Source organism: Ursus americanus, chromosome 1, assembly GCF_024610735.1.
Source record: "Ursus americanus isolate L20-20 chromosome 1, mUrsAme1.1.p, whole genome shotgun sequence".
NCBI lineage: Eukaryota > Metazoa > Chordata > Mammalia > Carnivora > Ursidae > Ursus > Ursus americanus.
The window spans coordinates 55663446-55689464 of NC_142127.1; the positions used below are offsets into that span (position 1 = coordinate 55663446).

At 40.7% G+C, this 26019-nt stretch overlaps 1 protein-coding gene across 3 annotated transcripts in view; it reads right to left on the reverse strand.

Moving 5' to 3' along the window:
- The window catches only part of TTN (titin), a 268971-nt gene extending 245165 nt beyond the window's left edge, over positions 1 to 23806 (reverse strand). For all 3 annotated transcript variants that reach the window (XM_087861792.1, XM_087861790.1, XM_087861796.1), the window contains exons 1-18: positions 23611 to 23806; positions 21288 to 21391; positions 18917 to 19120; positions 17019 to 17306; positions 16437 to 16522; positions 16099 to 16343; positions 11935 to 12262; positions 11411 to 11563; positions 10581 to 10715; positions 9161 to 9292; positions 7907 to 8044; positions 7186 to 7323; positions 6566 to 6706; positions 2934 to 3227; positions 2706 to 2828; positions 1300 to 1581; positions 977 to 1042; positions 17 to 275 (exon numbers count right to left, since the gene is read on the reverse strand). In XM_087861792.1, coding sequence (XP_087717918.1) covers positions 17 to 275; positions 977 to 1042; positions 1300 to 1581; positions 2706 to 2828; positions 2934 to 3227; positions 6566 to 6706; positions 7186 to 7323; positions 7907 to 8044; positions 9161 to 9292; positions 10581 to 10715; positions 11411 to 11563; positions 11935 to 12262; positions 16099 to 16343; positions 16437 to 16522; positions 17019 to 17306; positions 18917 to 19120; positions 21288 to 21378 — 3103 coding nt within the window. In that variant the 5' untranslated portion in view covers positions 21379 to 21391; positions 23611 to 23806. The remainder of the gene's footprint in view (positions 1 to 16; positions 276 to 976; positions 1043 to 1299; positions 1582 to 2705; positions 2829 to 2933; positions 3228 to 6565; positions 6707 to 7185; positions 7324 to 7906; positions 8045 to 9160; positions 9293 to 10580; positions 10716 to 11410; positions 11564 to 11934; positions 12263 to 16098; positions 16344 to 16436; positions 16523 to 17018; positions 17307 to 18916; positions 19121 to 21287; positions 21392 to 23610) is intronic.
- Between the last annotated feature and the right edge of the window lie 2213 nt (positions 23807 to 26019).

Below are 26019 nucleotides of genomic sequence, written 5' to 3' on the forward strand. Positions count from 1 at the left end.
GAGTGTGGCCACCAACCTTGCACGGCCAGATAGCAGGATGTGCTGACGGTCCCAGCCTCGTTTACGGCACTGCAGGTAAATCGCCCGCTGTCTTCTGCAAAGGCTTCACGAATCATAAGACGGGCAATTCCACTCTGGAAGGTTATCTGGAAATCAATGGAACTTTCTATTTGGTAGTCTTCCCTGTACCATGTCACTTTTGGGGAGGGGTATCCAGAGATGTGGCACTCCAACGTGACGGATTCACCTTCTATAACCGTCACATTTTTTAAGCCCTGAAGAGAGAAGAAAAAGGAAATACTGATAAGGTGTGCATAGTCATTAATCATCTCTATGAGTAATGACAAGTGCAGGGGTTTGAACTTGCACATTCTCATGGCCATAAAATGCTTTTTTTAAGTCAAGACTCTAGAAATATTAGTAAAGAGACTCCCTTGGAAATGGAATATTATATAAATAAATAAATAAATAAATAGTCAGGTGTTTCCACGTTCATAAGGCAGAACTGTATTAACTCCATATAATGGGGCAACTCTGTACCCTCCGTTAGTCTCACATATTTAAACCCTAACAGAACTGGAAGGCTCAGCAGCAAATGCTGCCTCTTCGACCAAGCTTTTCCTGCTATTCCCAATCGGAAGTACTCTCTCCTTCCTCTGTTGAGGTGCTTTTCACCTTCTATATGATGCTTGTCACCTTTTGTATGTATGTTTTTCTCTGATACTAAGGCAAGATGTCGAAGAGGGCTGGATTGGTCTTTAAATTTCCGTCACTCTCCCAATAAAGCCTAATACCTCAGAAACCCATTAAGTGTGTTGACTATGTGACTGACGGTTGCCACACAGAATTCCCCTTTTTCTTGCCAAATAGTGTATTGTCTTACACTTAGCATTTGTGAACTAAGGCCGTTTTGAGGAACTGATCTCTGCATATATTAAAATTGTCTGACGAGATGTGCATCAAGCTCATCACTCACCGAGACCAAGGTTGGTGGAGTAACCGGGATTTCAACAGGTGCAGGTACCCTTGCTGTTTCTGTCACCTATGAATTTTACAAAGGACATTACAAAATGCCCATGGGATAAGGGGCAAACTCATCAACTCCTAGCACATGCAAAATTATAAAAATTTGAGGAAAAGGGGCTCAGACCCACACCAGACTCAAAAGAATTAAGTCTGAACTTGGGAAAGGAGAGAGGCAGGATGCCTGGCTGAGGACTTCGGTGGCACAAACCGGCCGTGCGCCTGGCCCCGCTGGATAGGAACAGCTCAAGAACAGCGTGCAATCCAGGGACTGACCTTGGTTTCACGCTCGTGTAGGACTTTGAAGCGTTCTTCCCGGACTGTGCCACCAGCGATGCTCACCCCTACCTCCTTCTTCACTTCAATGCCAGCCTGACTCTTGTAGGTGTCTGGCGTGTCGGCGAAGGGGAACTGGGGTGAGGGGGTGGGTTCTGCTCTCACTCTAGCCTCAGCAGGCTTCACGGTCGGTGCCTTCACCGACTTGGTGATCTTCTGAGCAGAAGACGTGGCTGACAACTCTTTCTGTAACGTGGCGATAGCGCTACCGGCTATCGATGCCTGAACGGAAATGGAGCAACACGTGTCATGGTTCAGAAGGCAAGCCACCATCAGTCATTCTGCGGGGGGCTGAGTCTGTGTTCTAGATGGTCTTTCAAGGCCCTCATTAGCACCCTTGCGATTAATAAAAAGTCGGTTAGAGATAAGCCACTTAGAAAGCTCATCGTCATTCCTGCCAGTCTGTAAAATACATTTGAAAATATCTTTCTGAAAGAGTTAAGAGCTCCTTATTTTATGCTCTTCTCATAAAGGGATGGAGGGTCTTCTAAAGCTCAGTCATGAATTTTCACTTAACCATCCTAAAAATACCACAGTGGGAAATTCAAAATCAGGAAATTATTAAAATATTTGGTAAATTCCTAAGAACTACTTTAAAACAGCATTGTAAAGTTTCGGCCTCAACTCTGGATGGAAGATGAAAATGGAGACATTCAGAAGAATATTTTGAAGGCTTTCACACTCTTTTACTTCTACCGCTGTGCATGGTTATTTGATTGCAATAGTAATTTGGGGCTATTCCCAAATATAGGTATTAAATGTACTTTACAATTCTTTGAAGGCACACAAGATTTGCATTCCCGGTCTTAGATGTGTATAAGAACAGTGACTGATACGAAGGGTTGCTATGTGCTGTTTTTATGTTTTATGGTTTTATACATACTAACTTGGACCTGATGACAGAGCTAGACACTAATCCAAGGCTGTGTGGTCCCAACCCAACTACCACACACACTACCTCTCTGCATCTGGTTACATTGAGTATCTGAACGTGTGATTTTTCAGTGTCTGACTTTATTATTGATATACATTCACAACCTGAAGTGTCTCACAGCATAAGGAAAACTAAACTGCACGATATGCCATCTTTTTACAAAATGAGAGAGAGACCCCTGTACGGATTTGTGTCTTCTCTGAGGTGTACAGTAACCCCTCTGCTGCTCAACACTTAGCCTGCTGGACACATTTTGGAAGCCGGGTTTCAGGGGCTTTGGAGTCTACCATGAACGTAAACAGACATCACCAGAGAGAAGCCCACACTCCCTAAAGACCCTGTGTACGTCACGCATTAGGTCCTTCTATCCTTCGAGCCAGACGTTTCTTTGTCATGCTCTTGAACTTCTTACCTCATATCCATGTTCTGTCTTAGGGACAGAAATTTTTGAAACAGTAAAGTGAGGGCTTGCTGTGCGGGGGCGTTTATCCACATGGACTAATCTTTCAGTTGTAAGATCTGTAGTTTTCTTGATCTGCAATGAAATGAGACTCAGTGAGGCCACGGTTCACCAGATGACCACAGCGGTTAAGCGCGCTCTCCCGTGGATAGGGTGACGATCCAGCGGGTACACACCCACCTGTGATGAAATGTGCATTCCCATTTGATCAGTAGTTGTGATATGAGTCTCAGAAGGAGCCTGGATCACCCTAGGCTTGACTGCTTTAGGGACAACGTGGGGTTCCGAGGCTGGACGCTGGGGCTGCTCAGCTACCTTTGCGGCGGAAATGTGCTCCTTATAGCCATACTCCATAGTGGTCTGCTGCGCATAGGATTCTTCAAGATGCCTCGGCTCCCTGGGCTCTCTGATGCGGGCCTGGTCTACTGCAGCAACGACTGTTGCTACAGCTTCCGCCTTTTTCCCAACGTCCACCTGGAGACAAGGTTTCCAGAATTAATACACAGTAACATCAAATTCAAGCCGGGACAGCTTCTCCAAGGACAGTCACTGAGAACAGACAAATGCCAAAAGGTGTGGTAGGTGAATGGCACCCGGGTCATATGGCTCTGTTAATGTCTCCAGGAATGTGGCATTTAGGAAATTAATATTTCATTGATTATTATAATGTAATGGATAGCTAGTTAGATACACTCTATATATACCTGCTTAATTAGACCAGACATTAAATCACACAAGCACACCACATGGGACCATACAGTACATATATAAAATAGGAAGGAGATTTCAAGTTTTCCTAGGATTCTGTCAGAGGCAGTTAATTAGCACTCGGGAAATCAGAACTCTGGGGCTGCTTATCTTCATTAATTATTTTTATTATCCTGTCAATCATTTAGTCTAGTATTGCTGCAATGACAGCAATGATGAAAAAAATTCTCTAAAAACCCTCCTGGACCCATCCAGAAAAATCAGCTGCTACAGAGTTGTACAGTTGCATGCAAATCTGAGATAATGTGAAAGCTCATGAAACAACACTGAGCATATTAATTTTCTTATGATTCCCTAGGGATAAGAATTTTTAATTAGAAAATATCTTTCTTAAAAAACATGAACGAAGAGGTTCTGATTAAAATGAAACTGTTAATCATATTTGAATTCAAGAGAACAACCTTTCGCAGTGAAGTTCAATTTACTTTCGTTACTACTGGAAGGTAACGCAAGAAAAAACCACAAATGTTGTTTTCTCATTTCCATGAATCTGATTAACATAAATGAAAACACAGTCTGCAAAGGTGCTTCTCTTTTAAAGAAGGCAAAATAGCTGATGTGCCTTACAAATTACGAGTCTATGCAATACTTGGAAATAGCATATCCTAAAAATCACATCACCGTGTCCGTCAGTGCTCTTTAAAAGTAATGCTGGAATGTTTTATTAATGTCCGGTTTTCTTTTCTGCTGCTGTGAATGGAATCTAGATCACATCTGAAATGTCTTTCAAGGAGGCTACCTATAAATCTGTTAAAATTGTTCTTGGAATCATTTAAGATATAAATGAGGTTTTTTTTCTGAGATGAAATTGGGCCTTTAGTGATCATGGACTTCATTCAGTGCTTCTTTCCAGTAAGCCACAAACAATCTAATCTTCCTTGAAGGATTGCAATGTCGATTTCACTTTACCACTGCATCCCAGGAGAAACTATAAAATATACATGAGGCTTAGGTGAGTTGAGTTTGCTCATCTGTTTTTTCTTAAAACATATAGGCCATTAGTTTATTTGAATTTTCTTAAAACATATAGGCCATTAGTTTATTTGAATTTTACAGATATTTTAAAATGTTATCTCTCTTTGACAGATAACACAAATATATATATTTAACATATATTGTATATATTTAACGTAGTCCAAAGATTCAAATGAGATATGATGTAAATGCAATCATTCTACAAGCAAAGTAATATGTATTAAGTATAGATACGGTTTTAATATATATGTAAAGGCTGATAGACCATTCTCTCTCTACATATATTTAAAAAATATATATATATATAGTTTGTATGTGTGTGTGTGTGTATACTTAACATATATTACTTTGCTTATAGAGTGATTACACTACATTATATCTTATTTGAATCTTTCAACCAGCCTATGAGGTAATCAGGTTGAGTTTTAGTTTTATTTATTTTAACAAGAAAACTGAGGCTCAAAGAAATTATTTGCCAACTGAAATGTACATATATACAAATCTTTTTCTTCATTTAAAACTTAGGCAAAAAAAAATCTTAATTATGGGCAGGATATTTCAAATTGGAGAAATATCTATGTATTTTTCCCTGAGTTATTACATATCAAGTTCATAGACATATGCTGTCTGGCGGACCATAGTGGACTTGCACCTCTCATGGTTTTGGAACCTAAATCAACAGGGAGAAGAACTGGAGAAGGTGACCCCAATTCAGACCAGTTAAATGCTGAGAATTAGGAGATGCAAAGAAAAGTGTTATTTAATCTGGCTTTTTGCAACGAGAAACGCTAACTGTTGCATGGGAGGAGCTGGACGGGGTCTAATCGTCTCTTACACTGGGTGACCGCTTTAGCAATTACGTGGAACACTAGAGCACAACGACTCAGGATGAAGAGTTATGGGTGTGATGATGAAATGGGATGAGGCAGTGCTTTTCACCTCCACAGCCTCATTTCTCATCTCTTCACGGAAAAGATGGATCTGTTCTTGCTTAACAGCAAATCCTTCTCTAGTCCTTGGCAGTGTGGCTGGTCCAGATTTTGCAGTGGTAACTACTACTCTGGGTACAGATATTTTCTCAGCTTCCATTCTTAGCTAATTGTTAACGACAAAAATGAGACAGTCAAATTGATGTGATCCAGAACAAACAACACACTTTAAATATAAGCACTGATGAAGTATGTTACATATTGGCATTTCTGTCACCAGTGATATTTCTGAAAGGCTGATGTGCCATTCAACAGCAGACTTGGGTAGAGGTTTAGAAAGTTGGTCTTAAATCATGCTTTAGGGAAAATAACCCAAAGATGTAGAGAGAGAAAACAACACTGAGAGAAATACAGACGGGGCTCAGCCGTGACACTAAAGAAATTTAGTTGCTAATTTCCAATATATTGACAGTAAGGAATAAAAGTAGGTAAATAGCTTATTTGGGGTAAATGACAGAGTCACAGTAAGTTGGTTAATTCGTGGAGATTTCATAACTACAAATAGATGCTACAAATCCACTTTTTCATGGCTTGTGTGTATTTTGGTTGGGGGATTCCTTCCTAGATTTTAATACTGCGTCTTGTTCAGCTCTAGCAGGAGTTAGTATGGCAGGCACTGTAACGGTCTCATCTGGTATTTACAGAAAAACAAAAGATAAACGTTCACTTGAAAAAATTTATGGATAATTTCCTGAAGTGAGTCCATACTTTACAATGTAAGATACTGATTTATAACCCCTCAAAACATACATCTTCACGACAGTAGGATTCATCATTTACTTCTACTTTTTTCTTTAATGTGCGTGGAGTATCTTAAAATCAGCCTGCATACAATTTCGTTCATCAACTTTCAGAGAACTTGTAGATGTTAATAAAAAACAGAAAATAATAGTGAAGAGATCAGTGGGGAAAGGCATATGTAGTAATATTAACAATAACAATTTGTTTTTTTTAGTTTCCAATCCTTTAATCATCTAAAAAATAAATTAGGTTAATAGTGTCTCATACATAAGAAAGTCTGAGATTGGGATTAATGTATTATCAAAGAGGGGACTGCACCCGTGGAATAACGAGCATCACCTTTCCGTGAGTGACTTGGATTTGTTCTTGTTTAGTAGCCATTCCTTCTCTAGTTCTCAGTATTGTTTCTTGTTCTTGGGCTACTTGGGCAGTAGCAACTGCTATTGTAGACAAGGCAGTTTTCTCAGCTTCCTTTCTCATCTGATTGTTACAGCAAAATCAAAGTTGAAATTGCACAGGGCTTTAGACACACAGGGTATGACCCTTCCCCCCTCCTAGTGGGGCTGCAGGACAGAGTTATTCAGGGTTAACTACACAAAAGGAGTTACTTGACAATGTTTACATATACTGACTGGGCATCACAAAACTTAGAAATGTTAAAAAAAAAAAAAAGTTCTCCAGATGATTCCATATATTGCTTTTAAAAAATCAGACTAAAAATGCTCATCTTCATGCAAAGAACAATGGTGGGATAAAATGAAAAACACGTGCTACAGATGGATGAAAATCAAATGTGCAGATAAAATTAATGGTAAGCAGTCACACATTCACCATTTTGCTTTTAGTCTGGGATTCAAAGAGGAAAATACAGACTCATAATTCATAGCACATCATAGTTAATGGTTTACTAGACATTAGTTTAAAGATGAACTTTTCCCATCTCAAATATGTGTATTCACCTTTTCCTGAGTTATTTGAACTTGTTCTCTTTTGGTAGTGATGCCTTCTCTAGTTCTTGATACTAAATCTTGTTCTTTGACTTTGGGTGTGGCAACTATGACTTTAGGTACCACTGTTTTCCTAGTTTCTTTGGTTATCTGGTCATATGATAAAAAGAAAGGTGAGAAAATGGTCATTAAATTTCATACAGCCTCTAATAAAAGAAACTTAATTCAACACTGAGAAAGGAAGCAAATTTCTTCCTGTTCACGGACACTGTAATCACCCTTAAACATATCGTAAGAGCTGCTGTACTAGTTCATTGCTAATGGTATCAAAATTAGTGCAGTCTAAAAGAAAAAAAATGTGATCAGCAATAAGAGAATAAAGGATGCATTTCTCTTTCTCCCATTCTTCTTATTGTATCCATGGGAAATTCCAATACAACCATAATCAACACATACTTTTGCATTTTATCAATTGACTTGAAAACTGGAAGATATTAAAGTGAATTATAGTATCATGTTAGTACCAATCCAAACAAAGTTTGAAAGTTAGGAATGAAAAGTGGCGGTGAAAGCTGGAGAGGTGGCAAAGGGTTTGTGAGAGGTTCTAAGGGAGGTTTCTATCCGAGTTATAAAGAGAGGAGGTGAACAAGTGATGAGAAAGACCCATGATGAACGTGTAGGCAGCTTGCAAATGACATGAAGAGTGAATTGCACACCAGCAGGAAGTCATCACCTTTTCCTGAGTTATGTGCATTTGATCATGGTGTGTGGCAATTTCTTCTTGAGCTCCCAGGATTGTTTCTAGCTTTGTGGTCTCTGCGGTGGCAGCTACCACCATGGATGCAGCAGCTGTCATAGCTGTCTGTCTTATCTGATTTTCAGAGTAAAATAAAGGTTTGAGATTCAAAAGAAATGGCAAGATACCCTTGCAACATTCAGAAGAATACAAAATGTTTAGTGGTAAGAGAGGAAGCATCACATCTCCATTTTAAGGGCCAACACTTAACATTTAAGACACAGACTTTTGTTTTCCTGCCCACCTGCTCCTTTGCAAATTGTCCTAGAAATGGAAAAGGTCTCATCTTTGAGACTGTTGACATGTGAGGACCCAGTGAGCGGCCGGCCACTGGTGAATGGCTAGAAAACTACAGTCAGGCTGAACTTGCCAGTAACTAGAATTGCAATAGCAACAGGGATCTCTATACCCTTGATCATGCCAAGTAGAGTACGTGGGCATTCAAAGTCTCTCCCTCACTCTAAGGACAGGCAAATTCATTCAATAGCCTGTGGCCAGCCTTCAAAAAGCATAGTGTTCTCAGCTAGACCTTTTTAAAAAATAGCTCTGGGATCAGCAAAGAACAGGAGATCAAGAAAGGTGAGTGCAGGCACCCTCCTGAACAGGAAAGAGTTAAAAATAAATGCTTCTTTCCTGACACCTTAAGGCTTGATGTCACACAGGGAAGAGCAGTGGATTTTGGTAGCAGTGAGGTTGTTCGCACGTGACTACAGAACAAAAGCAGCAAACATTCTAGGTCCCTGTTTTTCAGTCAGGAATTAGGGCATTTTCTTGAAGAAGGACTGGTGCTCCCTGATGTCCAGCATTTCCTCACTTTCCCTTGATACTCACTCCGAGGGTTCATGGCTGGTAGGTGTGTGTGTGCACACATGTCAAACTGTACTGGGGGTAACTTAATTGGAGTGATAGCTGTCTTCCATTTAAATACGCTCTAGAAATGTCAAAGATGTGCTCCCAAACTGTTCTCATAGACAATCTACCCAAAACTGATCAATTGAACGAAAAATTGTGCAAAGGAAACAGAATATGCATCATGAAAGAGTTTCAGAAAAACAACAAAACAGAAACAACGAAAAGAAAATAGATACAAAAGACTCCTCCATTTAGAGGTTTTGGTAATACGGTACACGCAGCTGGCTAGAATGTGTCATGTGTCCACGAACTACAATATATTTACAAAATCAGACTTACTGTTTCTTGAGTTACTTGTTTTTGTTCTTGTTTTGTAGTAATTTGTCCAGTAACTCTAGTTTCTTGCTCTTTGGCTTTAGTTGCAGAAATTATTACTTTTGGTACAAATGCTTTTTCAGTTTCTTTTCTTATCTGAAATCAAAATAAAAACAAACTCTTATTGTCTCCTGATCTCTAATAGAAGTGACATAATGTTTATTAAATATAACAAAGTAAGAATTTGAAGAAAGAAGTAAAATCCTCTTTTTCTGGAGATATCACTAAATACATCATCTCATTTCCCTTCATAGGACCATGCTCGTTCTCTGCCTAAACCATAATTTATGCTGCTCAGGGAAAAAAAGTTGGATTCAATACCATTTAATTGAATTGGACAATTGCCATCTTCTTTGAAAAGACTTCCAATTTTCATAAACGGATAGATGGACAATACCATTCTATGCCACTTCCGTCATCTAAAAGCGATCTTAAAGAATTGGATGTTAGAATAGAAGGCCTTAGAAGTAATTTGTCTGACCCTTTAGATTTATATATGAGAAATCAAGTATGGGCAATTTACAATCTACATTTATAGGATATTTTTGCTTTGGAAATTTTCCTAATTATGATGGCTTAGAATAACCAGACTTACTTTTCTAAAATTGAGACATTATGGGGAGAAAAGTTTTGTACACATCCCAGCCAAAAACTTCCCAAATCCTTAAGCTTCTGAAGGAGGCTGTTTGGATCTGGCTGCCTAAGGTGTGTGGAGGGGAGAGTGGGGTGTAGTTTTCCCCATTTGCCTCTTTCCTCTTTGCCACTCTGACACCATCCCTGACATTCCGGATCTCAGGGTTTAAAAAGATTTGGAAGTTCATCTTCTCCAACCACTCAGCTGATAACTGGCTCCACTGGCCAAAAGCCTGACCAATTGGCCTTAATCGAATTTGTCCCTGAATGCCTCCAATCATGACTGTCCTTTTCACTTTTTTTTGGTCATTGGACCTACAAAACCCGTGATGTCCATTCCGCTTCAAATCCATATTCTGAGGTTCTCCTAAGGGCTCAGAAAGCAGTTGGTGGGCTATTTTTCAAAGCAATGTGTGCTCGGTGTCCTTCTCTGTTCCTACCTCCACATCTACTCTTCCTGGTTCGACCTCACTCACAGGCACATGTTTAATTCGTGCGCCTCTAGGACAACAGAGATGAAACCCCTTGTTTGCGTTCAAAGAAGTCCCTTTTGTCTACACAAGCAAAGCATCCGGGGACTCTAAGGGACCTTGGTATCTGGTGCCCAGGAATACGCAGATACAAGGCGACTTTATTAGTGTGATAACAACTGTGTTGCCCAAGAAACAAAACCCTTCGAGGTAAACATTATTATGTGTGCTGACACAGGGAACATCAACAACAATTTCACATCAAAACCCATTTTATTCACCTGTTCATGAGTTACGTGCACCTGCTCTTGTTTTGTTGTAATTACTTCTCTGGTTCTTGATTTTAATTCTTGTTCTTTATCGGCGGCCACTACTGCCTTAGTTACAGCCGTCTTCTTCTCTGCCTCTTTTTTAATCTGAATTTCAGAGGGGAAAAGAAGGAAATAGTTTCATGCACCTTATACTAATGTTCCAATAATAAATCAGGATACAGACAGAAATGTCACACAAGAGAGGATAAGGAGGAAAGCTGGAGTAATTTTAAATTGTAAAAGAAATCTATTCAAATACGAGGTGGGAAATCACCCAGGATTTATAACACTTTTCAGCCATGAATCCAGTGTCACATTTGTTTTGAGGAAAGTAAAAGCAAAGGTCTTCTGGGGAAGCTTGGAGAAAGGTAATGTCTGCCCTGCAATAATGGTTCTCCCCCACCCTCGCCCCCCCCCAAGCTCCTGGAGCAGCTGAGCTCTGGACTGACTGATCTGGAACCACAGCAATGAATGCACACGCACTCCTCCTGTTCAGCTGGCTTTCCTGGCCACCCTTTGCCCATCTCGACCCAGGGCCATGTTGATACTCAAATTCCTTCTCTGACCTCCTATACCAACTTTCTGATAGTTTACTCTTGTCTGTCTACCTGCCTGACACGGACCAGGAACTTTAGGCACTTATATCTTGAACACCCTTGGACTCTCAGGCCATCTTTGGCTCGGAGAGCCCTAGACATCTGGGCCACACTGGGCTCAGTGCTGTCCTCGCCATGCTTGGAGCACCGGTTTGCCAGGGGATCGCTGCTTGCCCAGCTCGCTGCAGCCGGCCGCGGGCCTACCTGTTCTTGAGCAGGTTGGACGTGCATGGCAGTCGTGGTTGTCCTCTGAGCAGTCTGCTCTACAGCGCTGATGACTGGTTCTCTCACTCTGGCCATATCAACAGCAGCAACGACAGTCGCAACAGCTGCACTTTTGTCAGTTTCTTGTCTCGCCTGGATTGGAAATGGCCGAGTCCATTTTTAAGATGACATGCTCAGCAGAAGATACAAAAGTGCAAGGGAAATGAGCTGCCCCGAGTAAAACATTATATGGGATAAGCGTGTGTCGTTGCCAAGAGAGAGGGGGCATGTATCGTTAAAACCTGGATTTTCTGAAAACCTCACAGAATAGAACCTTTATCCCAATTAAAAATGATTTTCCAAAGCATGAGCCAAATCTGACCTTCCGTTTCTGTTAATGTTCGTATGTTCATATGCATGTCCCCTCCAAGCCACACAGACGGAGTTTCACGGCAGGGTTCTGGTTGGAGACACCAACCCGGCCGTGAAAGGAAGACAACGGCAGCAGGACGGCCCAGGCTTACCTCTGCAGCGCCAGCAGCCACGGCCCCCGCCGCGAAGGCAGCGCTGGCCGACACGCTGGCGGCAGCGCCCGCTCCTCCGCTGACGGTCACTTGCTCCTGGATCCCGTATCTCCCTTCCCATCTCTCCTCGGTCCTGATCTGGGTGGCGCTCGTCACCGTGGTTTCTCTCATCTCAGCCTCAGAGGAGGCCACGTAGCCCTCCTGCTTCCAAGGGGGAGGCACTTCGGGGCCTGGGGCCATGCCGGGTGTCTGGGTCTTCCGGGCGAGTAGTGGAGACTTAACGGATCTGATGGGGGACGTGGAGATCCTTCCCGCTGGAGACACGGATCTGAAAACCAGACGGCAGAGGTCAGGAATGGCAAGACGCACAACTCCTCTCCTGGTCATTGGATTTGAATAATGGAAGGAAAATCTAGACGTGCTTAAGGCAGAGTTTCAAAATGTGTGCCCCAATAACCTCTTCGAAGGCAAATAACGTACTTGACTGAAAGTCACTTGTTTTGTATCTTGGTAAACCTTAGTCTTACCTGCTGTAACTCCGTAAGAGAATCAGACGGGATTCTAAGCTAATGAATGTTGTCCCTTGCCCCACCGCTTCACCATTTAAAAAAGTCAAGACAGCAGAAGGTCTTCAAATGCAGCCAAAGAAAGGACATGGCCAATAGGGTAATCAGAACTATATATCTCTGTTCTTCCAATGGGGGAGGGTATGTCAGACAGGTGTGGAACAAAGAAAGGTTTCTGTAATCAAATTGCTTGTGCAATTCTGGGCTAAAGAAGTCTTGCCTCTTTCTTTCCCTGTAGACCTCTCGCAATTTTCACCATGCCTGTGCGCCTTGCGAACCTCCAGGCTAGGAGAAAGCTTTCTTGGGACACTTCTTGCAGAGCGTTTTTGGGTATGGGCTCTGCAATGGTCAAAGTGTCGTGAACTGCTCTTTTCAAATTTTCTCTGTGTTTACCCTCACTCTCATTGTGTTGTACTCTGGACTCCTTTTAATATCCATATGGTTACTATGGTAACTGGCTATTTTAAAATCCAAGGACTCCACAGTTTTTCTATTAAATTGATAAAGTGCTTCTTCTAAAATAGTTTTCATTGCTTTTCCTGTATATCCCAAGTGCAACAGCATCATTCGAAGAATCTAGGTGCTAACTCCTGACATTTATGGCCAAAAAAGACAGTCCCTGATCTACACCAATAATTCTAGGGGTTGGCCAACTATTTTAAGATAACAATTTTCATAGTTTAATTTTTGAGCAGTTCTTAATCAACTTCTCCCTCTAGATGGCAGTATTGCCTCATCATTAACTATAACTACAATTTATAGGAAAATATTTATAACTATACTCTGGCATTAACTTACACTGATCATAAATGAAACGACTGTTCTAATTAAGGTTCGAGGCACCGTTGATATGTGCTCTAAATGACAGAGTAACTTAATAGTACACTACAATATTAACCAGCTTCACGAAGAACTGTTTAGTCCTTTTCTTAAAGAAGGGTTTTTCGGTGAAAAATCCATTGACATTTTATACATGAAGTCGTAATCAAGTAAAGGAAAATCTAGGGGAACATGTCTGTATTTTAAAAGTGACTGCCTTAGAAATATAACAAAGACATCTAACACTATTCTAAATGCAGGGTCTACACCTCTTGAAGAAAAGCAAAGGGACATGTACTTCCAAGTTTCAGCTTGTGCCTCACTGTTGCTGTTCATCAGAAAGTGGGTTTATTTCAGAAAGTTAAAGACATGATTAGCATGGCACGAGTGATTAGCAGCAGGCTGCAGGTAAGCCCATAGCTGTGAAAAATCAATGTAATTTGAGTCATTATAGGCAAGTGCTTATTTTTGCTCTTACAATAAAACATAATCACCTGGTCACAGCTAGATACGTGTACCTTATTCAACAAAATACGTTTGCCTTACTCTACGACAAAAATCAAGATTAAACCATTAGACATTTCAGGAAGTAGTCTATCTTAGATAGCCATTATTTTCTCGACAAATTGCTATTTTTATTTCTGATTTTAAAGCAGATTTCAGGGACTAAGTAATGGGGAGTGTTATTAATGAACTGCCAGAGCTGCTAAGACAGTCAAAGCGCTCCATGGAATCAGCGAAGCTCGGTAATTTTGAATGACCCTTAGGCTTGGATTAAAAGCACAATGAGGCTGTTATCTCCCCCAGAAATCACATTTGGCCTGTCTTGTGATTTCATGGTGTGCAAACTTGGAGCTCGCCTGGGACAGAACACTCTATTTATTTGATAGCTAGACATGTTTTTAAAACTGAGCTTTTGGTTCAAGTCTTCTTTCATATTAGTGTTTGCCAGTACCTTTAATTTTCAGAGTGGCCAACATTATAAAAATCGGGAAATATCTAGCATTTTTCATATATCGGTCAGACATTTACATTGCCTCTTGGGTGAGATGCTTGTCTGCTGTTCATTTTTTTCCATTTGTGTTGCTTATTTTTCTTTTAAAAATTAATTTGTAGATTTTTAATACACTTTAATACACGTTCTTTGTCACGAGTGTTTGCAAACATTTCCCCCCTAGATCTGCTGTTTGCATTTCGCTTCTTTGGGGTCTTACTGAGCAACAATGTAAACAGTCGTGTACGTTATGCAAGGTTTTGGGGCTTCTGCCATTCAATTGTACCCACTGTGTATTTAATGTAATACCTTCAAGGCAGAAACAATGAAATATCTTGAAGAAGAGACACTTCTAAAATATTTTCACAAATGCACTGTTTGGTTTGGCAATGACCTTATTTTTGCCATACACACACTTTTATTTTAATGTAGTTGAAACTCCAAAATGATTTTTAAAAGCTCTCCTTCACAAAAGTTTTCCCAAATGTTCTCGTTTTTGTTTTTATTTTTTAATTTAGCTTTTCTTAGGCTGAGATTTAGTTTGTAAACGGTGTGGGGTAGAGGTTCATATTTGTTTTCTCCCTAAAGGACAGCTGACCAGGCCAGCACTCTCTATTGAGTAAGATACCCCTTCGCCCACTGAACTGAAAGTCACTTTGATCAAAAATGGAATCTACCGGACACTTGAATTTGTTTCTGGATGCTCTGTTCTGCTTTTCTAATGTATTTTCTATTCATTTACCAGTACTACAGTGTTTTGATTTTAGTAACTAGTAAATTTGAATATTTTTTAGGTCAACTATCTGCTTATTATTCTCCTTTCAAAATTTTTCTTGGCAGGGGAACTCTCTCTACGCTAAAAACAATCGTATAAATTGATCAAGAAACACTTTTCTTGTTTTCTCCAAAATCTGGACATGTTCTCAGTTCATCATATTAAAAACCTCAGCAGGTTAAGCCAAGTTCCAAGTTTAAATTTGCCATGGATAATTCACACTTGATTATAGAATAATTTCTGAGCCTTGATGATACATGCTCACTTTCTAAAATACCTCCATATTAACTAAGCATAGAAACCCATCTTATTTCCTATGGAAAATGACGTAAGCATATGCAAAATATTTAAAAGGTTTTTCTTATCAGAAAATAATTATACAAATGTTCTTATGCTCCATATACAAAGTCCCTCCAACTAATCAGCTCACTGAATCCTCACAACACACCGTGAGATCATTCTTATCGTGACTTTCTCTAGTGTACAAATGGTATGACTAAGACCCGAAGCAAATTCTTTGACCTCTTTAGCTCCACTCACCTATCAGTAAAATTAGTAATAATTCCTAGAAGTTGCTGTGAATATTTAAGGAGATAATATACATAGAATGCCAATCAAATGTCTGATATGGACCAAGTGGCCAATATAGAGTAGCGACTATTTTATTGTTACAATTATCTCCCTAAGTCACACTGTTACCAAAAGATCCTGTGTTCAACAGGGCTTTCAACCCTAAATTCTGTGTTCTTTTCATTTCACTGCTTCCTCTTGGCTCCTAAAGCAGATATTTGTTAAATGGAATACAAATAGGAATTCAGAAGTAGAGTTAATAAAGTCCTCCAACCTACCTGTGGCCAGTGAGGATTTGTGAAAATCCTATTCAGGACCTTCCGGCTTACCTCCTTTATCACATGCTACATTTTTTTATCGCTTCCTTCTATTTCTCATCTCACTGGATGAAACCTAATTCAAAAATGCACAATGACTTGCTCTCCTTTAAAAGGCTTTACCTGACAGGAGATGGGGTTGGCGCCCGCACATGTCTGACCGGGGAAGGGGAGTGTCTTATCGGCGACGGGGACTGCTGGCGAGCCAACTGTGCTTTGGCAGCAATGGACGGTGGCGTGGGAGACCTTGACTTTGGCTTAGGAGGTATCCTGGGAGGTGTTTTATGTGGCAGCTGTTGCCCAGCGGCACCATCTATGACCATCTCAACTGTTGCAATTGATCTGGCATCAAAGTGGGCTTCAATCTTCTGTAAAAGATGAAAACAAAGCCCACGTTGAGGGGGAAAAGTTGACAAAGCAACAATCTAAAAGGTCTGAAGACCAACAGTGCAGAAACATACCTTTTCAATTCGGGTTTCTCTTGTTTCTGAAATCTGAGCAGTCGAAACAATTGTCTTTGTCTTTTTAGCGGGTACTACTTCTTCGCCTGTGGGCAGGGGAAGACACTTAGGAAGAGGCACGGTGATCCATTTTAAAGAGATGATGTTAATTCTGACTGCAAAGTCAGTAACATTTTCTACTCGTCTCAATGGAGGAAAATGCAGAAAGTTTTTGATTTTGTATTAATATAAATTAGATTTTAAAATAAAATATATTCATTATTGATAAGATAATTATTAGATAAGAATTTACTTAGAACCATTAAAAAAAATCCATTATTGGTCAATAATTTGAAAACTTAGATGACCTAATTGAAATACTTTTCAGTTTCTGACGGGCTTATAAGCACAGAGTCCTTCAATGATTCTGAGCTCCTGCATGGAATCTCAGAGGCTTTTCCTGGGTGTTGAAAAGCCAGCTTTGGTTTCAGCTCGCAGCATCCCCGAGGCCTCTGTTGGGGAGGTGGCAGGACCTCTGGCCCCATTCGTCCTCCATCAGCAAGTACGCTCCCCTCTCCCAGTTTCTCCGCCTGCAGCACGTACCTTGAACCAGCAATTCGGCAGTCGAAGTAGCTCTTCCAACACTATTGGTGGCATTTACTGAATAGGTCCCGGAGTCTTCGGGGTATGCTTCTGCAATCAGTAAGCTGTAGAGGTCGCCTTCTTGTGAAATTTGAAAATCAAGGGAGCTCTGGATTTCCGCTCCATCCCGATAGAACTTCACCACAGGTGTAGGGATTCCGGTCACTCTCACTTGGAGTCGTACTTGGCTTCCTTGTCTCACAGTCATGCTTTGCAGTCGTTGAACAAAGTTGGGTGGCGCTGTCTCTGCTGCAAGGGGAAGCAAGGAAAATCAGGACCGTCAGCCAGGGTGCTCCCGACAGGTTATTTTTAAACAATCACAGCTGTTTTCAAAACGAGGTGATGACTCCCTGAACCAAACACCCTTGACTGTCCTTGAGCCCAGTTCATGCAGAGGAAAGCAAGAAAGGAGCCAGAAGATGGCAGAAGGTAATCCTGCCACCATATTTTATTTTATTTTATTTGCTTTGTTTAGCAGCTATAAGCCACCACTTTTTTTTTGTAAGAAAAAGCCTTGATATTGTTATAACGTTTTAAGAGAATCTCTTAACCTGTTAATTTCGCACATTTCAGTAAATTGCATTAAAATAAATTCTGATGGTTGGTTCGATAAGTATACGTGTGACTTACAGAATCACTAACTATTAATTTAATGTTAAAAACCCTAAATTGTCTCTAAATTGATCAATATTCAAAAAACCCAAATATTTACTTGCATTTAAATGTTAATCCAAATAGTGACATGATTTAATGTTAGTTATGCTACAAAAGGGGAATTTTTTTGATCTATTATGTTGAAAGAAATTTTTTAGAAATGTGAAGAGAGAATGGGATCAATTTTGACATGTTTTTGAGAAATAAACAACCTGTCACGCCTGTGCATTTTCCATTTCTGAATTTTCTGGATGTATGTTAAAGTTCACACATGATGTTCCCTGATGCATTGATAACAGCCTTACACCTGAACAGCGCTGCTGGTATAGTGCATTGGCTAACCACATATAACATTAGGTAGCTCATTGTACAGATGCGGGTTGTCACGTGTAAAGTAATGCAATATTCTGTGGATTAACGTCTTACCAGGAAGGGAAGGATGGAGGGAAATGACAGAGGCCATGAAGACAATAACTCCTCTGAGGAAACTGTGTCACGTATCTGCCTTTTTCTGTGTATGTCCACAGTGTAATAGTTTTAGATATGGAAAGTAAGTAAGGAATTACTGAACTTTATAGATAAGAGCAGTGTTTCTTTTTTTTTTTTTAAGATTTTATTTATTTATTTGACAGAGAGACAGCCAGCGAGAGAGGGAACACAGCAGCGGAGTGGGAGAGGAAGAAGCAGGCTCCCAGCAGAGGAGCCCGATGTGGGGCTCGATCCCGCAACTCCGGGATCACGCCCTGAGCCGAAGGCAGACGCTTAACGACTGCGCTACCCAGGTGCCCCAAGAGCAGTGTTTCTTAAATGGGCGGTCTGTGGGGGCACTTGTATCAGAATCATCTAGAAGCTTGTTAACGTGTAAACTCTTGGTGACGCACCTGTTTCCTTAGGCTTATAAACAAGCCTCCAAGCCTTTCTACTTGCTCAGAAACACGGTTTGTAATATTCCCTTACTATACTTTTGAGTGTTTAATGTGTGTATAGAGGAAACTTTCTCAGCCACTTTTGTGCTGTATTTTGAGAGAATTAAATTTTACACAGCAAACAACTCTTCTATCAATTCAGCCCCCAGGAGGCCCCTCTCTAGATTTTAGCTTCATCTACTTGTTCCTCAGGAGCTCCTCCTGGACCTCCTTCCCCATGGGTTGGAGAGGCACTGGGGGTGGGGCAGAGGACAGGAAGCACCCCCCCCCCCGGCCTACCTGTCACGAGAAGCTCAGCAGTACTAGTCGCTTGTCCAGATCCATTGGTGGCTTTCAGGGAGTATCGTCCACTGTTGGCTTTAGTCACGGCGGGGATCGTCAGTCTAGCGCGGCCATCGCTAAAGGAGATCTGCACGCCGGGTAGAGTGGAAGTGGAAATTGCCTGGCCATCCCTAAACCAGCTCACCTCAGGAACTGGGAAACCTGGAACACAAACACAATTCGTCTTTATGTTGGAATGGGGCACTGCAACGTCCTCCACTCTGTCCCACTATGTTCCCTGCCTCGTCCTCACTGGTGCAAGCTCTCCACAGTGGAAGGCCATCTAATGATAAGGAAAACCTGACAGCCACAGCACCAAAGGGTCCACTTACAAACAATTAGGGAGGTCTGTGGGTTCATGTAGAGGTCAATACCTTCATTTAATAGGAAAGGAAAGAAGCCAAAAGAGGCTCAATGATTTTTCCAAGGTCCCTCGGCTGGCCGGGCACACAGAAGGCTAGAATTTCTACCTCCTGCCTTCCTGTCCCAGGTTCTCCCTGATACCATTTAATAGACATCATTAAAATCATGAAAGGGGTTTATAAAAGCGTAGGGCCAAGAAAACTTTGAAATAAAAAGTGACTGTTGTCCTCTTTAAAAACAAGTAAAGAGCAAGAGCAGCAAAGGATCTAAGGGGGTTGCCTAGCAAACAGAGGAGGACAAACCCATCTGTGTCACTCCTCTATGGTTGCAGGGACACTGTCTTCTTGAACTCTCCTGCCTTTCAAATGTGTAATCCGTACAGCTGCCAAAGCTCAGGGAGAGAAGTGGGTTCTCGTAGAAGAGACAAAGCCAAAGCTAGTCTTACAGAACAACATGGATTCCTGGAGTTGCAAGTAGAAAAGCCGAATTCTCTTCAATCACTGTAAATTGTGGAGCTAAGAACTACATGTACGTGGTTTGAGAAGTTTATTAAAATTCTGTACATTCAGAAGGCATGAAGCAAATTCAGAGCAGGGTTTATTTTATGTTAAAATGGAGGAAGTGAAGAGAACCAAGAGAACATTTATTTTCTTGTCCTTACATTGACAAATCTCCCACCACGGCCAAGTGAATCATTTATTTGACTAATTCATGAATGTCAAACATTTTCAGTGGTGTTTTCTTAATAATTTATTAGCACATAGTGTGAAGGAACAAGAAGCTACGAAGAAGCAAGATTGCACTACTCCGCAAACAGGCAAAATTCCCACTGAAGCCAATTGTGTTCTGCACAGTTCAAAAGTTACGGAGTGTTACAAGATACATAAGCGTATTATTAGAAAGTCAGAGCCTATCATGTGTGAGAAGAATAGAATTGGTCTCTATGTGCATATACAATAGACAATGAAGAATGATTATATGATATTTGTGTAAAGGTCTTATCCAGTTAGGAATAAGATTGGCACATAAAGAGAAAACGAAAGGAGAAAGGAAGAGGAAATCTTATTTTATATCTTTATTAGAAGCCAAAAAAAAGGGGGGGGGGTTGGGATAGTGCACCATGGAGGTGCAAACTTGATTTTCAATTAATCCGTGCCATTTTATATGACCAGCTATGATACTACAGAGATAATCCTGATTAAATAATTTCAAGATTATTTACAATATAGTTTGTAGACTACCCCCATTTGTTCCAGAAGATAGTTAAGTCCTTGAAATCATGCATTTTCTGGAACTACCTCTAAACTGAGTTATGAAGAAGAAAAAGAAGGGAATTAGAACCTTCTTTTAAATAAAATTCTAAGGTCAATGTTTGTTTCTCTTTAATATATAGACCAGGGTGTCATATATTATTTTTTGTTGTCATCTCCAAACATTGTAAAATCTTAATTCACTAGACTCACTTAAAGATTGAAAATACAAGAATAGGATCATTAGAAGTTAGCTCAACACTGAAAGTTTTCTGCTTCTTAAAACAGTCCACGGTATTGTTATTTCCCACTCTCAGGCACCCGGAGAGGGCCCCAGCCTCCTTGCCCAGCAGCTCCACAGTCGGCCCCTGCTGGGCTTCGGTTCCTGGCTTCCAGTCTGGCTCTGCAGCTGAACCCAAATATAGAATGTCCAAATTTGGTCGTACTTGGCTGCTGGATTCTGACAGCAATTTTAATCTAATGCTAATTATTTTGCTTCGTGGAATTACAAATATGAATAAAACATTTCCAAGCCATTATATTGTCAGATTTTGTCAGTACTCTGTGAACTGTATACCCTTATGATGGCCCTTCCAACCAGCTGGACCAATTTTACAAAGTGAAAGCACGACTTAAACTTGGCGTCAAGTCCTACGGCTAAGTTCACATACGGGGGAGGAGGCTAGGCGCAGGCAAGTGCGCACGCGTGAGCTTACCACTAATGTGAGCCTCAAAGGTTGCGGTACTACCCTCCAGTACCACAACACTTTGTAACGGCTGCTGAAACGTCGGTGCTTGAGTTGTCATCTTTTCAGGCACTCTGAAACGGAAGAGGAAAGGAGTTAGAAGGTCCCAGCTGAGGGCCACCCTGGAGCTACTCTGGAGATGGTGAAGACACACATTTTCCAAACAGATTGCTCCTGAGATCATCTGTGGGCCCTAGAGGGATGGGTCTTCCTTCTCTTTCGTGGTTTCAATCTGAACACGGAACTCTGAATTGATTTGGACCCAGCAGAGTAGGAAGTCTAAAGACAAATGGAAGGGGGGAAAAATTAGGAAAGCAGAGCAAGGAATGCCCTCTAGTGGTCGAAGGGGGAAATTCTGTTTTACCAAGGATGGGACCCTTAAGGGAGAGGCGGAAAGCTGGAATAGTGGGAAGGGAGAAGAACAATAAAAGATGTGTGGAAAGAATGGAATGAATCTGTGCATCCGTCCAATGGTGAAGAGATAATTATTTTTAAAAATTTCCTTCCTCTTAATATTTTTCACTCAATCTGTATTTTTAAAGTTGGCATAGATTCAGGTCTTACTAGTATTACTTTAAGTAATCCAGGTGGTTACTTAAAATAGTCACCCAAACTAAAAATCTGAACTTTGCAATTTCTTCCCTTGCTTGGAAAGTTCTGGCAAGTCTTACTGACTGTGCAAACCTTTTACAGACAGCATACAGTGCTTTCTATTTCTAAGATTTCTTCATCTTGTACCTGCTCAATAAATGGTGTTACTGCTAGAGTCAGTAGTCAGGGAAATTTAAACTTACATGAGTAGGCCAACTTTTACTACAGAGCTGAAAGAAAACTACTGACTTGAGTACTTAGTAAGGAACAAGGTCCAAATCTGACAAAGAGAACACTGCTGTGAAATGTAAAAGAAGTTAAAAAAGCCTTGTGCTTTCTCGATACAAATATTCCAAATCAAAGAAAGGAATATGAAATTTGCAGTTAAGTCCTTCTAAGTGGAAGAAAGTACTTTGTCCATCAGTTCCAGAGAGATGATGTGAATTTTCTGATGCACATATACCTTATGATTCAATGCAACTACTCCACTATTCTGATATAAAAAGCAGATTCTCAATTGTCAGTTACTTCATTCATGCTTTTCACAAAATTCTCTGTTCGCTAAAAACTTATGGAATGGTAATTTTTCTAATGATAATTCTGTACCGTGTTGTAACTTTTTACTTAGTTAAAAAGAAAATGAAACCAGGATTCTGAGACAATAAAATTTATATTTGGAAAATTCAAATAATATCCAAAAGTTGTTGTGAGTCTTTCATCTAGAACTCCATATAGCATGTTACATGTAGGGCAAATAACTTTTTGTGTCTCACTTTCCCTGTTTACAACTTAGTGCATCTTCTAAAAATAGCTGTATTCTTTTGCACCATTTATGTATTATACACCAATGCATTTACAGGCATTTATGATGAGTAATCTAAATCTAGGAAGATGGGAAGTCAAAGGGTATTTAGATATTAAAAGTCTCTAAAATATTATTTCTTGCCCTTAACACTAACATTTAGCTCATATTATATCATTTGATTATGAATTAAAATACATGAGATACTGAGTATTTTATAAAACACTCTATAGCTCTCCCCCCAAATTTCTAAGTATGTCACAATTAACTTGTCTGAATTGGTCATTTATTCCTATTGGATAGGTCAGTTTGTTGCTTTAGCACTTGCTTTTGAAAGGCCTTTGTGTCATTAGGGCTGAAGGTATGCACCTAAAATGTCATGCTCCCAAAATAAACTCTCCGCTGTTGACTGACAGTGGGCAAGTGTTCTGTCACTGTCCCGCAACTGATCCCCCAGCAGTTGATTCCCTTAAAAAGTCATCAGGGTGTAGCTGATACCACATGCATTTTATCAGAGCTATTCTTGGTGCGTCTCACTTTTTCACTGAGTAACATAACCTTGAACATTCTCGGCAGACAAAAAGAGTCTACAACAGAAGCAAACAATTCTATCACCATTTCCGATCTCAACTTCAACACTTTTAAGAACATGAGGTGGATTCACACAATTGGAGTCACTGCCCAGGCTGATATGCCAAAGCACGGAACTTTTTAAAGAAAGCTGAACGAGCAGAGTTCAATAAGGGCTCGGTAACAGCAGTGAGTAGTCGGACAAACATGCCTACATAGGCACGTCGCATACGTTGGAATAAAAAGTTCTAACTGGGAACCAGAAATCAATAAGGAAGGGAAGGGACTCTACTATTAAAAAAACTAATAATAAGTAAAGATGCCGCTCACCTGATTTCTCAGGAGTGCCCAAAAAGGGTGGGACGAAGCCCCAGGTTGCTTCCGAAACGACGTCCTATCTGGAGTTGGTTTTTCCGACCATCTCCGACATGAATCGGTGAGCCTCTAAACTTAAAAGCAAAACTACACAGAGACTGTGTAGTTTTGCTTTTCTATGCAATCCCTACACCCGAGGCGAGGCTGGGAATGCACGACTGCTCAAGAGCCAGGGCTGGGCTCCGCCTTTTTATTTGCCTGATCTGCTGACGGCCGCACGTCCCGGGGCGGCCGCGCCGATTGGCTGCCTCGCCGATTGGCTGCCTCGCGAGAGCATGCTGGGAGCCGGGGCTCTTCGCTGCTGCCGCAGGCCACCTGTTCTTCTCACTGGCAGCGCTAAATTTAGTACCTCCAAAGAGGCTTGACCAAGGAAATAGAACCGTATGTAAAGAATAACTGTATTGGGGCTCAGAGAAGAGCATTTGTTGCCCACGGTTAGCATCTGCAAACACTGCTCTGAGGAGACTTTCTACCAAAAGCAGGTATTTGTGGGCAGTTATATAAATCTGCCTTTCACCTGAGGGCCCTGCCCAGGGAGTCAGGCCCCAGGCCTCTTCCCTTCCCCCATACAACCGACCAAATGCACCTGTCAATCAGGACAGCAGATGAGGGCATTTATCTCAGGCGTAAGACTTCACCTTCTTTGAAGAATGAGCGCCTCTAAACTTTAGCATTGAGAGAGCTCATTTATACTATCTACGTTCTCCAGAATCCACTTGTACTTCAGGGAGAATTACGGTAATGTTAATGAGCGAAGTGTTTACACAGCCCTGCAAGAAATACTGTTGATAGACAAAATCTGAACTCTGCTTAGATTTAGTCTACACGGTATAATGATTCCACTTTTTTCAGATTTCATATCTTTCTGACATTCATATCGACAAATGTGCATGCACCGTTTCTTAACAAGTAGCCAACTCCTATGTTTAAATCATCCATAGGGTTCTTTTTCCAGACACATGAAGGCTGCTTTACTTATCTCTGGAGTTCGCTGTTACTAATGGGAAGTGGTTAGGAGATGATAAAGTTGCTATTTTAGGACTGAATTTAATTTCAAGCAAGAGATATTTCAAATACAAAAGAGCGTACCAAAAGATCTTTCTAATGGTTCAGCTGAGAGATTTGTAAGACTTCACTAAGAGGGAAGCAAATTGTCTTGGTGATATTGGGAAGAGACTCTTTTTAATAAAATGGACTAAAATTTTAAAACTCAAGTTCAATTTATTTATATCTATAATAAGAATGTTCTGGGTTGTGGAAGAACTTGGCCATGCATCAGACTTTTTCACTTCTTGAATATTTCATACTTTATAATTACTTATGTAGTAATTTATTAACACTGAACAGAGCTAAACCATACCAGACAACAGACGTGGTACAATTATATAGACAAGATGACCCCGTGTATTTACTTAAACATCGTCTCCTTTACTTCAGTGGTGATATCTGTATTGGTGGCATCATTTCCCCCTCTATTGACTCTCTCTTCCGTGATCCTGTTTGATTGATTTATTCAGAAACAACTAGTTTCGTGGCAGACGTCTTAAAAAATATTTCCAATTAGAGACTCCTGTTACAGGCAAGCTGCTGGTCATAAGACAAAGTAAGACTATAAATGTGTGATCTCTCTGATTTGGGGTGTTCACCAATTGGCTATCTATTTAAAACGTGTTTAGTCGTGTGTGTATGTGTGTGTGTGTGGCATATGGTGTGTGCATGTATGTATATTTTTAGATTCATTTGACCTAATGTGAAGCATGTTAATGTCTTGTTATGTTTGTTGGGACCAAAGTCAAAGTACTTTATTTCCTATGGGAACTAGAGAGAACGAGTGGGTAGAACCTTGAAGCTTGTGTCTTCTAGTGCAAGCTGGTGCAACATAGGAAGCTCAAGAGCTGGGAAGATGGACCACAAATTTTGAACATAAAGTCAAGTGTCTGACTCCAAAGCTGCTTGTTTATTCATTATTCTGGAACATTTCTAGACTTTGCAGTATTATCAAGATCCTTGCCTTAAAAAAAAAAGATTGTATTTATTTTTGTGAGAGAGAGAGAGCACAAGAGGCAGGGAGGGGCAGAGGGAGAAGCAGACTCCCCGCTGAGTAGGGAGCACGATTTTGGACTCAGTCCCAGGACCCTGGGATCATGACCAGAGCCAAAGGCAGACGCTTAACTGACTGAGCCACCCTGGCACCCAGATCCTTGCCTTTTGATCTTTACAACCTTTTATGACAGTCAGAGTTTAAGAAAGACAGGAAGAAAAGAAAAAGGAAGGGAAGAAGGAAGAGATAAGGAAAGGACTAGTTAGTAAACAACACACTACTCTAGAAAGAAGCCATATTATTGGATTCATGAACAGTAGTGG